General features: G+C 38.6%; 1 protein-coding gene across 17 annotated transcripts in view; it reads left to right on the top strand.

Annotated features, from left to right (window-relative positions):
- EMSY (EMSY transcriptional repressor, BRCA2 interacting) overlaps nt 1-12,815 on the top strand; it is a 40,695-nt gene that overhangs the window by 11,859 nt on the left and 16,021 nt on the right. For 15 of the 17 annotated variants that reach the window (XM_030475889.1, XM_030475897.1, XM_030475899.1 and 12 more), the window contains 5 exons: nt 1,352-1,611; nt 6,068-6,344; nt 8,333-8,638; nt 10,732-10,881; nt 12,313-12,486. In XM_030475889.1, coding sequence (XP_030331749.1) covers nt 1,352-1,611; nt 6,068-6,344; nt 8,333-8,638; nt 10,732-10,881; nt 12,313-12,486 — 1,167 coding nt within the window. The remainder of the gene's footprint in view (nt 1-1,351; nt 1,612-6,067; nt 6,345-8,332; nt 8,639-10,731; nt 10,882-12,312; nt 12,487-12,815) is intronic. The other 2 variants (XM_030475894.1, XM_030475888.1) reach the window with 1 other exon arrangement.

The raw sequence follows: 12,815 nt of genomic DNA, 5'->3' as shown, positions 1-12,815 counted from the left end.
AATTGGAGACTGTAATTAGATCTTTGCCCTAATTAGAGATTGACTGCCAACCAAGTTTGCTTGGGTTACCAGCAAGGCTGCCTTGTGCTGTGACTGTTTTTTGTCTTTAAGCCCCAGGCATATGGAACAAGATCTTCAGCCTTGTTCTGCATAGGGGGAATGGTCTTTTTGGCTTATCTCTGGTTTTTAAAATTGCTGAACACTGGCTAATTTGATAAACATAAATGCCACCCGTTAGCTGTAAGAGATTTTCAAGCTTATTAAACTATGTCTTTCTGTAATGTATACCAATTTACGAACCTATTGCCTACTTTGGAAAGTTTCACATGGATTTAAGATGCATTGATCACGCTGTTTTCCTCTGCTCAGCTGAATATTGCAGCAGGTTTTTGTTGTATGTGTGCAGTAGAGGACTGTGAGGAAGAATGAACTCCTTTGAGGCCAGACTTTTGTGTTTATAATTGTGTGTTTGGTGCCACTTTGTACGTGTTGCACAAAACGCACCAGACAAGGCAGAAGCTGGTAGAATGAGGTTTGACCTTTGTAGTTAAAGTTTGTCATAAAATAAAGGATCTCAAGATGCCATGCTGAGGTGAAAGGGAGAAGGGTTACTGTAGTGATAAGCATGGCATAGTAGGTACAGAGGTTGAAACTTAAATAGGGGAGATTTAGGTTAGATATAAGGAAGAAATTCTTTACTGTGAGAGTGGTGAGACACTGGCAGAGGCTGCCCAATGAACTTGTGGATGCCTCATCCTTGGAGGTATGGGACAGGGCGCTGAGCAACCTGGTCTAGTGTGAGGTGTCCCTACCCATGGCAGGGGGGTTGGAACTAGATGATCTTAAGGTCCTTTCCAACCCAAACCAATCTGTGATTCTGTGAAATCAGAGAAGACTACAGGGGGGTAAACTAAAGTAGTCCAATTGATGTAAACAAAACCAGCAACAACAACAATGTAATGTAAAGTTTTAAACTGAAATGTGCATGATGTTATCCCGACCCCCCTTGTGTGTGTAATCTCATTAGTCAAGCTTCTCGAGACAGAATGAAAGCCCTGTACTGGCTCTTATGTTTAAATCTCTTAAACTGAGTGAAGTAACCCTGTGAGTGGCTGGAGGTTTGGGGGGGTTTCTTTCTTTGCTTTACGGTGCTCTAAGTGTGGTCTATATCAAGGACTATGACCATCTGTGGTGTGATACAGGTTAGTTGTGACCATAAGATGTAATTTATCCTCTAGTTCTTGCCTTATTTGAGAGTGCATACAAGACTGAGCGAGTGTGTAGTGTTTTAGAAAGCACTTAGAGCTACAGATAGGGAAAATATAATTGAGATAAAGTACTTCTTTTCCAGGCGTCAGCTGCTCAGATGATGATGAAAAGCCCCGTAAAAGACGGCGAACGAATTCCTCAAGTTCTTCCCCTGTTCTCCTGAAAGAAGTCCCGAAGGCAGTGACTCCTGTCACTAAAACTATCACAGTGCCTGTAAGTGGCAGCCCCAAGATGAGTAATATAATGCAGAGCATTGCCAACTCCTTACCACCACACATGTCGCCTGTGAAAATAACCTTCACTAAGCCCTCAACACAGACAACAAACACGACAACGCAGAAGGTATGTGGGGGAAGCTGCCAAATGTTACTTTATTCTGGCTTTATCAATGAGTAAGATGTGATGTTTGACTCTTCCTTTCTATGAACTGTCTGGCTGTTTTTTTAAGGATTGCACTTGGGATAAGGTAATCCCTCTTTAAAACGAACAAAGAGAAAAAACCAAGCTCTTGTATGAATTTAGTTCACCTGTGTGTGAAAGGACCTGGATTGACAGCCGTGGAGACTGAAGCCCTCTTTTTATCCACAGAACAGGTACAGCACAGGCAGCGGGAGTGCAGGCTTCCCCCAGACTGCCCCACCAATGTGCCTCAACCCTGACCTGAAGGGACCACTTCTAGGGATGAGAGGGGATTCAGTCTCCATGCTCATTCAATTCTTGGCCTCTCTGGTGAGACTGCCAACAAGGTTGCCAGTTAGTACCATTTGTGGTGTTGGGTTTTGTGATATGGACACTAGTCCACTGAGAACTGGATCACATAGGCCACTGAACAGCCTTCAGATGGTAACAACTATTGGTCAAAGGTAATCTTTCTTATTTCTATTTTCCTTATTGATGATTATTCTTTGCAGTAGTAGAATTCCAGGAGAGGTGGCATGGGCTTTCCCTTGCCAAGCCTTTTGTCTAGAGACTAGGTTTTTTGGGGTCTACAAAGCTTATTCTTGGAGCTGATCAAAGACTTGGGGGGGGCTTTATTTTCCTTTCAGTACTAGTGTGCCATTTCTCATTCTACATTAACAGTGTTTTAGTGGTCAAAATCAGTTGCATTATTTCAGCTGAGTGTGCCCAGCTATCACCAGAATGCAGTGTGTGGAAAAGGTTTTCTGTGTTGAAGTTTTGTATTGGACTCGGAGTTTTATGTGCCAAATCTATGGCATGACTGTTTTCCCATGGCCTTAGGGAGCATTTCAGATGTGTCTACTTTTTTGTTCTTAAGATGTAAGAAAAGATTAATGGCTCAGACCAAGTTAATTCTTGGTATAGTTATTTATTAAGGCAGACTTAGGAGTGGGGGGTGTCTGTGGAATTAATTTGGCCTTGATGCCAACAGACTGGTGGGAGGCTGGCCAGTAACAAGCATTTTTTATTCCAACTGTGGGAGTTTGACTATTGAGCTCAAACCTTCACAGGGTATTTGTTCTATTCGGTCGTCTTAATTGATTTATGAGTCTATTTGGATTAGCAAAGTTCCCATGTCCTGATTTCTGGAAGCTTTAAAACCAAGGAAGATTAACTGATATGCAATAAAGATCTTGCTTTCTGGCCTTTTCCCACTTCAGAGTTCTTTGATGCTTTCTTTTGATTCACTGTTTTTAACATTTAACAGTGTCCTTAATCAAATTTCGTCTCTGAATACAGGAGTAGAGAGTTGTGAGTGAGCAGAAACCATCAAATAAAATGTCCTGCATTCAATGCAGCAAATTCACAGCTAATTTAGGGCTTAACCTACCCATCCTGTTGTTCTTGTTAGGCTCATCTTTTCAGCAGGAAGAATTTTTCTGCCTTAATGGTTTTGTATTAAGTACGAGTGATACGTATGCTGATAGTTAAAGATGGAATGTATTAAATCTCCAAAAGGAAGAGAAGAGACTGTTGGTAAAGTCTTTCCTGCAGTTGTTCCTGCTTTTCGTTGTTCTGACATGGAAGTTTTAGGGTTTGTTTTGCATGGTGTTGTTTGACTCTCTCTCTAATGTGCAGTGATAGGAAAACCATCACTTGTTTCATTAGGGAAGCATAGTAGCGTTTGTATCTCAACTTCTCACACTGCCCTCTTTTGTTGGAGTTAGATATGCCAGAATATATAACTGTGGATCATTTTGGTGAGAGACATCCCTTTTAGAAGTTTGACATTAAATGTCAGACTTGTTACACTCAAATTGGAAGTGTACTACTTTAAACAAGTTCTGGTAGAGACGGGTGAAGTTGTTGGGTATGAATGAAATTCTTCCTTTCTGCATGCCAGCTTTCTGAATTGTTTTGACATTTTAGTAGGTTGGAGAAAGATTATATTTAAGGACTAATAATGTCACAGCTCCAGTTTCTGGATTCTGTTATAATAAAGTCCTCTGCCTAGGACACAGAAGGAATCAAGCTAGTGAAGCTTCTGGCAGTTAATGCCTTTAATTCTTCAGGGCCTAGGTTTGATGCCTCTCAAAATAGAGCTGATAGGACTAATTTTAATCTATATTAGGAATTAGTTTTTACCATAACAACAACAAAAGAGCAACTTGCTTTTTCTTTTAGATTTTAAATCAAGCAGTCTTTCTGCTGTAAAAAATACGATGCAGTTTGGTACCCATGATGAGGTTACTTTGACTTCAACTTGCATGAGAAAATAGCATCTCAACAAATGTGATTGTGATTTGAGCTTTAACCTTTTTAAATTTTTACCTGAAAATTCTGTTTTCTGGATATACTTTATACATGAAGATCACTAAACTTTGTTCTTCTGTGTTAATCCTGAGAGAAGAAATAGAATAAAGAGGCCCAAACCTGCTTAGTCACAGGACAGCAATCATTGTTGAACTATAATTCTTTACAAGCTCTATTTCGTTGCATGGTTAAATAAAGTGTTATTAAGTGATAATCTTGGACTGATGGTTTTACCTCTGTCTTTGAATGAAGAACAACAGTCTTCAAGAGTTGTGACTATGCCCAGATTCATCCTACAGATCTGTACTTAGTGGAGATGCTGAACTTGTCCTGTTGCACTACGGATTATATAGGAAGTTTAATGTGAATAATCTGCCTTTTTTAGCTACAGGTTGTCCTTTGACTGTATTCCTAAATGAGTGGAATGGAGCTGGCCATAAAATTCAAACACTTGGGAAGTATTTCTAGTCTTAACTGACTAAGAAACAGGATAAAACTCTACAGGCACGTTGTAGGATCTTTTCACCTCCTACCAGAATCAAGCTGTCATGTTCAGCTCATCTTCGTGGTTGTAGCCTAAGAGCAATTTCAGGAGGGTGTTTTGATTGAATCAAGGTTAGGGAGAAGGCAAAACTAAGAGTATCACAGAGAAAATGTTCTTCCCTGGGGAATGTGATAAAGTGGTAGAGCAGCAGAAGTAGAAACCTCGTCCTTCAGACATTGGTCAGTTGTGGACAACCTGCTGTAGCTCGTGAAGGTGGTATGGTTATGGTTTTCCTCAGGTCAAGCTATTAAAGGCTTAGCTAAGTAGTGGGGATCATAAAAACCAAGCACTGGGGCAAAAGGAGAGGCAGACGCAGCCATGATGGTGAAATTTGCTGCTTTTATTCCATCCATGTGGTTTTTATTTTATTTTATAAACTCTTAATCTCTTACTGCTTGATCTGTCGCTTAAGTCTGTTTCTGATGCCATTATCATACTATTTCTTTTCTGTATCAGGCAAGGTTTCACTATTCCTTGGGTAGTAGTAGAAGACTGTTGGTTTGAGCTAACCTGGGTTTTCTTTGCTCCTTCTGTACCTTTCTTTCCTATTTCCTTTTGTTACATTGATATGTTTTAATTTTCAAGGTTTTAATAAATGAAATTTTTATTGGGACAAACTGCACTATTAAAACAACTTCTCAATATTCTTGCATGGTAAAGGGTAAATATGTTCTATTTCTGTGCTGTGTGTTTCTATTTTAACTGTGTGTAAGTACAAGCAGGTGCATATGAGCAGAATAAAAGGAATCTCTTTATATGAACAGCCCCCATGTTCAACGCATAAGAAATGTTAGCTTTCTAGGTCAGTTGCATAAGAACAGACCTCTTCCAATGTTATAATGAATTCTGTGTTTTCCGTACGTCAGATCAGATTCATGGTGGTGTAATTGTAACTCACACTAGGGGTAACGTTTATTCTCTTTGCACAAGTGGCTTTCAGAGAGGCAAGAAAGGATTTCTTGTTATTGAGAGCGCTAATTAAAGCAGAAATTGTTTCAAACCTAAATCATGTTTTTTTCACTGAAGAAATATTGTTTACAGCTTTATGCATCAGAATATTTCCCACTACTGACTCAGCAACTGCTTGTTCATTGCTGAAGAGAAAAAAGGAATCATCTATTCTCTCACTGCCATGTCTTGTGATGTATGTGCAAGGTTTGGGAGAATGGTGTTTAAAACTTGCTGGAAATGCCTCTAGTTCTATTTAAAATGGGCTTCAGGCTTCCTGGCCCAGTTTAATGAAGCCAAGCAGTTCATTCCTGTCTGTTTGCCTTCAGACATGAGATAATTCTACTTCAATTAGATAGTAATTGTTTTTCTCAAACCCACACCTTTCTGATTTTAAGGAAATGTTTATCACCATTTCTTCAAACTAATTGAGTGTTTTTGTTGCCAGCAAATGAGATTATGACAGTCTTGAACAGTCTTAATAAACATGTATCCCTAAAATGAATACACAGACAGATGCATTACTGAAATGTTATGCTTTTAAATAAAAGCAAAGAACAAATGAATTTCTTGTTGTTCTTTTTCTTCTTTCAGGTGATCATAGTAACCACCTCTCCAAGCTCAACTTTTGTACCCAACATCCTTTCAAAGTCCCACAACTATGCAGCAGTTACGAAACTCGTCCCAACATCAGTCATTGCCTCAACTACTCAAAAGCAACCAGTGGTCATAACTGCTTCTCAGTCCTCTTTGGTCAGTAGCAGCAGCACCAGCAGCAGCTGTTCCACTCCTTCCTGTACTGCAAATACTATTGCTGTGACTGCTGTAGTATCATCAACACCATCAGTGGTTATGTCAACAGTAGCACAAGGTATGGCACTAACATTATACTTATAAAAGATGCTCTTTCACTGATGAATTGGATTCTTTGTTTTGAGAATAACATAGGGCAGATGCACTTTGTGTTTGCATATGACTAAAGCACAGGAGATGTGAAAGAAATCTACTGACGAAACTAATCCAAGGTACTCCACAAAAATTCTTGGTGAACTCTTTTCCTCGTTAATTCAACAATGAACGTGCAGATCCTCTTTCTAAAGAGAATGTGGTGAGGTAGCATGACATGTTTTCTGTTTTGAAAAGATTTTACTTGCAGCATTAAAACCATAGAGCCTCAAAATGACTGGCTTTAAGAACTCTATCTGATGCATGGAAAATGGATGTTTCCAATACTTGAAGATGATTGCTTCTCTTAAAGCCTCATTTACAAAAACATCAGATAAATAGAACGTATGCTTGACATGCTCAGTCTTTAGAATATTCCTTGTGGTAACTAATCTCAACGACAATTCTGAAAGGTAGAGAGGTGTAAACACCTTTTTATCTGTGTATTTTATCAGTATGTCAGTTTTCAAGTCCTTGAGTTTAAGTCCTGAGTGGGCTTGGATTAAAATTCCTAGGTTTCTGATTGCCAGTTCCAACTGTGTGCTAGCTTGACTGTTTCAGCTCCACAGCTACTAGCTAACGTTAGGAAGGGAGGGAAGCTGTGGATGAATGAAAGGGCCTCCTCAGTGAGCAGCCCTTGAAAAATACTGTGCCTGACAATGACAAGTGTCACACTGCAATTTTTCCTTGTCTGTATTTTCCATTCTTGTTCCATGCCACAAAACATTGGGCAACCAAATCAAGCCTTGGTGGTATTTTGCCTTCTGTATTGCTGCTGTTAATCAGGTCCTGAAGATACTAACCTACAGAGCACAAGAGCTTACAGCAGAATTTCATATTGCTTGAACTGTGGTTTTTTAGTTAGGTTTGATTATGGAAGTGGTTTAACTTCTAAAATACATGAGGTGCAATATCCCTTTAACAGTTATTAGGTTTTCAAGACTATCTGCGTCATTGCAGAAGATGCTGGTAAAACATTTTGTGACATAAAAAGGTAATCACTCCTAATGTGAAGGAAGTTAAATTCATGAATGAAAACAGCTGACCAAGGAAATGGAGAAATCATCTTAGATGATGCAGTGAGAAAAGGGCTGCTTATTTAGATTGCCAAAATTACTTTTTATTATGATTTCTATCATTATCAATGCCATCTGTAAATGTAGCAAAATAAGGGAGGAGATTTTCTTTGTATGTTCCACTACAACTGGGACTTGGTTTAAAACTGCCTTTATAAGATATGGACTTTATGTTTATCTTTTTTGGTGCTTATGGATGTGCAGTTTAGAATTAAAGATGAAACCCAATTTTGCTGGAAATGCTGTGACAGCTACGTAAGGGAATGACAGAAAGAAGTATTAAGATTTATTTGGGAACTTTGTCTTTCCATCTTACTTCAAGCTTGTTCTAATCACTTTATTACTAGTAAGATCATCTAACCTATCAGCACAAAAAATGTGTTCCACAGTTTCCTAAATTACATACCAGTAGTTGATTCTTTTAAAACAACATTGCATTCACTAGGAGATACTCCCTTCTAATGTGGATGGGTTTGATATTTGAGATCCTCATATCCCTAACTTTTTGTAGTCATGATTTTCACTATAAATACTTTGATTTCTTGAAGCCTAAAAGATCGGACTTTGACAATGTTTGTGAGTTATTTGCACTAGAAAAGGTGCAGGAAGTAAATAGGGATTGTGGTCTTTCCATTAGCTGCTGTTCTGCTGCCACATTGCAAACCTGTATAAAGCTCCCTTGCCTCTGATCAGAGCACTTCTGCTATGTGGGAGCTTTTCTCCCTTGTGTATCTATGCATTTTTCAGTAGGAAAGGTAGTTGAAATGCAAAATGATTTTAGAAATTGTAAGGTTTTTGTGTTGCACTGTCCAGTCTTAAACCATTTACTCTTTCACAGGTGTGTCTACGTCAGCAATTAAAGTTGCCTCTACCAGGCTACCTTCCCCAAAAGGTTTGGTTGGGAACCCAACTCAGATCTTAGCACAGTTTCCCAAACAGCATCAGCAGTCTCCCAAACAGCAGCTGCACCAAATACAACAGGCCCAACAACAGCAACAACAACAGCAGCAGCAGCAACAGCAGCAACAACAACAACAGCAACAGCAGCAACAACTGGTGCAGTCTTCTGCAGCTCAACAGCAGCCACAGCAATCTCAGTTGCCGCCTGGCATCAAGCCCACCATTCAGATCAAACAGGAATCAGGTAGTTTGGAGTTAATTTTGGGTCATATCACTGATTGATGAGGTCTAACCCCAGCTTGAGAAAGGGTGGAATTCTGTCCCAAAATGTGCATGGGGAGCTGTGATTACTTGAGTACAGGATTTGGCATTAAACCTGGTCATAAGTAGATAGTGGTGGCTGTCTTAATGTGTTCAGCTAACATGAATTGAAGGATTTGGTTCTGTCATCCTTCTTGTTTGGTACAGGTATTACAGATGATGCTTTAGGAGTAAATGTTTTATCTTTAGAGATCAAAAGGTATGTAAATCAAAACTAACATGATTAGCAGCCTGGAAGATGCCAGTTTTCTGAAGATCCAAGAGCTGTTCAACTGTATTGACTGGAAGAAGAAGTTAATCTGTTTTAATTCTTTCTTTTGGGGTCCAGAAATCAAAACCTATTTTTGAGATACTTGTCAAAACACATACTATTAGATCTGAGACTGGAAGTTGGACTGGATTCCTTTTGTAGTATTAATTCATTCAGTTGACTTTGGGCAAGTCGTGGCATCTTTCTATCTTGGCTTTGCTATAGAATACAGTTCTTATCTCCATAAGATACAGTAAGGAGTAATGCTTGCCAAGTTATCCAATTCTAAAGGAAGAAGTGCTATAAAAGTGCAAAGTATTTTTATGTCCATATATTAATCAGTCAGTTAAATTATTTTTTTATATTCATACATATTTTAGATCAGAGAATTAAAATACACCATAGAATGAAAAAAAATAAACAGCCCTGCTCCTGTCCTTTGATAAACTTCCTTTTGGAATGGTCCTAGGACTATTGCCTAAGGGATAATATCTACTAATGAAGACAGATAAAGAGGTCTTCAGTGACTGAACAGTATTTGATCAATAAGAGCTTAATTTCCTGCCTTCTACCATGGGTTTAGGTTCAGTGTGCTTTTTAGTTAAACCTTTGGAAATACTATCTGATACCTATGCTTTCTGGAAGGTGTGAATTAACTTTCACAGAACCTTTGCCTTTTATCCAGTTTTGTGTCTGGATGCTGCAAAGGCTTCAATTTCTCTTTCCTAACTTTGTTGTTCAAGTTTGGAGCTAACTTGCTCCATCTTGCTCTTATAGTCAATGTAGAAAGAAGAAAACATCAAAGGAAGATATTTCACATCCTGAGTGGACAAAATTATTCACCTAGAAATATTTGTGCATAAATGTAATGCCTACATTTAGATGGGATCTATTCAGGCTGGGTGTTTTATGGCATTTGACCAGCACAATGCAATACATGTCCCTCATCATGGAAGAGAATGTAAGTTGCAAATATCCTTTGATATACTTTTGAAGAGATGATGTGAATCTCCTGGTTTGCAACTGAGAAGTGAATCTTGCAGAGGTCCCGTTCCACACTACACAAATGGAAAGAGAAGGAGCAGAATCTTTGCTGTGCTAAGGTGTCCTCATCCTTTGTTCTTCTGAATCTACTCAGAGCTTGTTTCAGCCCAATTCCTTTGTGGCTTCAAGAGAACAAATAAATCAATAGCAGAGAGAGCAGTTTTACTTAAAGCAGTCTTTCCTAACCAGTGTCACAGTAGCTTCCTTACACCCACTAATAATCTGTGCAGAAAGCTTTTATTAGTTTATCCAGAGAGATGAAATTAAACTATGATGATAAAAAATATGAGAATTTAGACTAAATTGATAAAGAACTATTCCACTTTTAGATTGTTTACTGTATATGAACCAATTCAGTATTGGTTGTAACCTGTTGTTTCCTGGGAAACATACTGTTTACTGAATCATGGATTAGAAAAGGTTAAAAATCGCTACAACAAATCAATGATGGAATGGAATCCTGTGCTTCAGTGGGAGTAGGTAGGAATTGAAACAGGCACATGAAACCTAAAGATGATTTTTTATTTGCAAAACAAAACCCAAGCAAAAAAAAAAGCCCCAACCCAAACAAAATAAGTCTATTTTTTTCAGGATCAAGAATACATGTGCTCAGAATAAAAGCCTTGTGAGGCTTCTTGCCCACTTGGGCTTGGTCTGAGGAAGCATTTCAGAAAGTAACTTTTCGTGCCTGTATTTTAACAGTGACCTTTCTCCTTTCCTAGGTGTTAAAATAATCACTCAGCAGGTGCAGCCCAGTAAAATCCTTCCCAAACCAGTTACAGCGACCTTGCCCAGCAGTAGCAATTCACCTATTATGGTGGTTAGCAGTAATGGGACTGTCATGACAACTAAACTGGTCACTACTCCCACTGGTAAGTTATGGCTCTGAGAAGGGAAGGGAGGGTAAACCCAGGCATACAGGTCATCAGACATGGTTTATTAGAGTAAATAAAAGATAAAGCACTTCTCTGTTGTAAACAGCGAGCACAACAGCACATTCACAGTCCTGTTAGGATTTATTCTAGAGTAGGATTTTTGCACTGAGGGCTCTTTTATTGCTCTTAAGATACTTTTGAATTAGAACACAAAAATATTATCGTTCCTTCCCCACTGGGTTTATTTTAAAGGAAGTTTTCTTGCAACTTACACTGATACTTTGCACTTCTGTAGCACTTTATTTAGGTGTTCTACACGAAGTTTTTAGGTACCTCAAGCAGATAGCTCAGCATCATTCCTGTTTCACATAGATGGATTTTAAAAGACAGATGGCTTGCTCATAGTCCTGCAGTGACTTTATAAAAAGGCCAGTAAATTGAATTTGAAACTCCCAGTGTTTTTCTGTGGATCTAATTGTATCTGTGTTTTCTTACCAGTTAAAGATCAGAAATAATGCACACTTGTATGAGGACAACTTGAAAGGCAGCTTTATCTTAGTTTCAGAAAACTAACTTCCTGATCTTTTAGCATGGTTTGGCAGTATCAGTATAACTAATGGTTAATATTCTTTTTGCTATTTAAACTTTTGAAGTACTTCACAAAAACATATAAGTGTATGAAAAAAACAGCAGTTTTGCAGTTCATTTCATTGGTAAAACCTCTATTGCACTCCCTTAGATTTGAACACATGGCTTTCTTGTAACAAACCAGTTTGCTCTGTGAACTTCAGCAATCAAGGTCTGTAGTGCACTATCTGCTGTAGTACAAGCAGAATGGAATTAGTCTTCATGTAGCTGTTGACTTGTATTATTTTGAGCAAGTTTTTTGTATGAACCCATTTCTGTTCCCATTCTGAGAAGGAGCAGGCCTGAAACCCCAGCATTTATACTATGTCAGGAGGTTTCTTTTGTACTGCTAAAGGCTAAATCCATAAAATGGCATTATCATTGTAAATAATATTTTTCTCCTAGAGTGATATTTCGACCAGTTGCTAAACAATTTGTCATATAGGAGAAGTGAGAGTACAGGTGTCTTTCGAGAGAGGAAGGGATCAGTTCTGGTAGTGTCATCAGATGCCAAACTCTTGAGTATCTAAGGGAACAAGTGGCAAACATACAGGCAGAATCTAAACACCTATTACAAGTTAAAATCTTAGTTGAGGAACATTTGGTAAAAATAGGTTTAAAAAGTAGTAGGAGAATTGTAAAGACTAGTGATAAATTGCAGTGTGGGGTTTCTTTGAATAAAATCTGATGCTTTTTTTCTCTAAACTAACTTACTTTTCCACAAGCTAACTTACTTCTCCACAAATACTAGTAGAGGATCATGTTCTAACAGTGATCTTTCTTGTTCTCTCTTTAAAACAGGAACTCAAGCAACATATACACGGCCAACAGTTAGCCCCTCTATAGGGGCTCGGATGGCTGGAACTCCAGGGGCTGCTACTTACGTGAAAACTACAAGTGGTAGCATCATTACTGTAGTGCCAAAATCACTGGCTACGCTGGGAGGGAAGATTATCAGCAGTAATATTGTTTCTGGTAGGTCATACTTTGACATTAAGTCTTATTTCAAAAGTAACTTTAGACTTGCTGTAGTTGTTCAGGGCTTTTCTGTGGGTTAGTTGCTCAAGTAATTGTTAGGACCTTTACTGGGGGAGAAGTTAATTCAGAAGGAAAATAGCTGAGGATGAAGAAAGTCATGGGTAGAAGTTACAGAGGTAAAGTGTTCTTAAGGATTGCAGTATTTCTTGTGTTTATGAAGGAAACTTCTTATGTGAGGGAAGCCTGGGAGGAAAAGATAAATATGGGGGAGAACTACTATATTGTTCTCTGTTAGAGGACAGAAAGATGAGAAGAGTGTGCTTGTC

The sequence above is a fragment of the Strigops habroptila genome, chromosome 2 (genome assembly GCF_004027225.2).
Source record: "Strigops habroptila isolate Jane chromosome 2, bStrHab1.2.pri, whole genome shotgun sequence".
NCBI lineage: Eukaryota > Metazoa > Chordata > Aves > Psittaciformes > Psittacidae > Strigops > Strigops habroptila.
The sequence above is the reverse complement of the archived record's forward strand: the minus strand, read 5'-3'. Positions and strand labels throughout refer to the sequence as shown.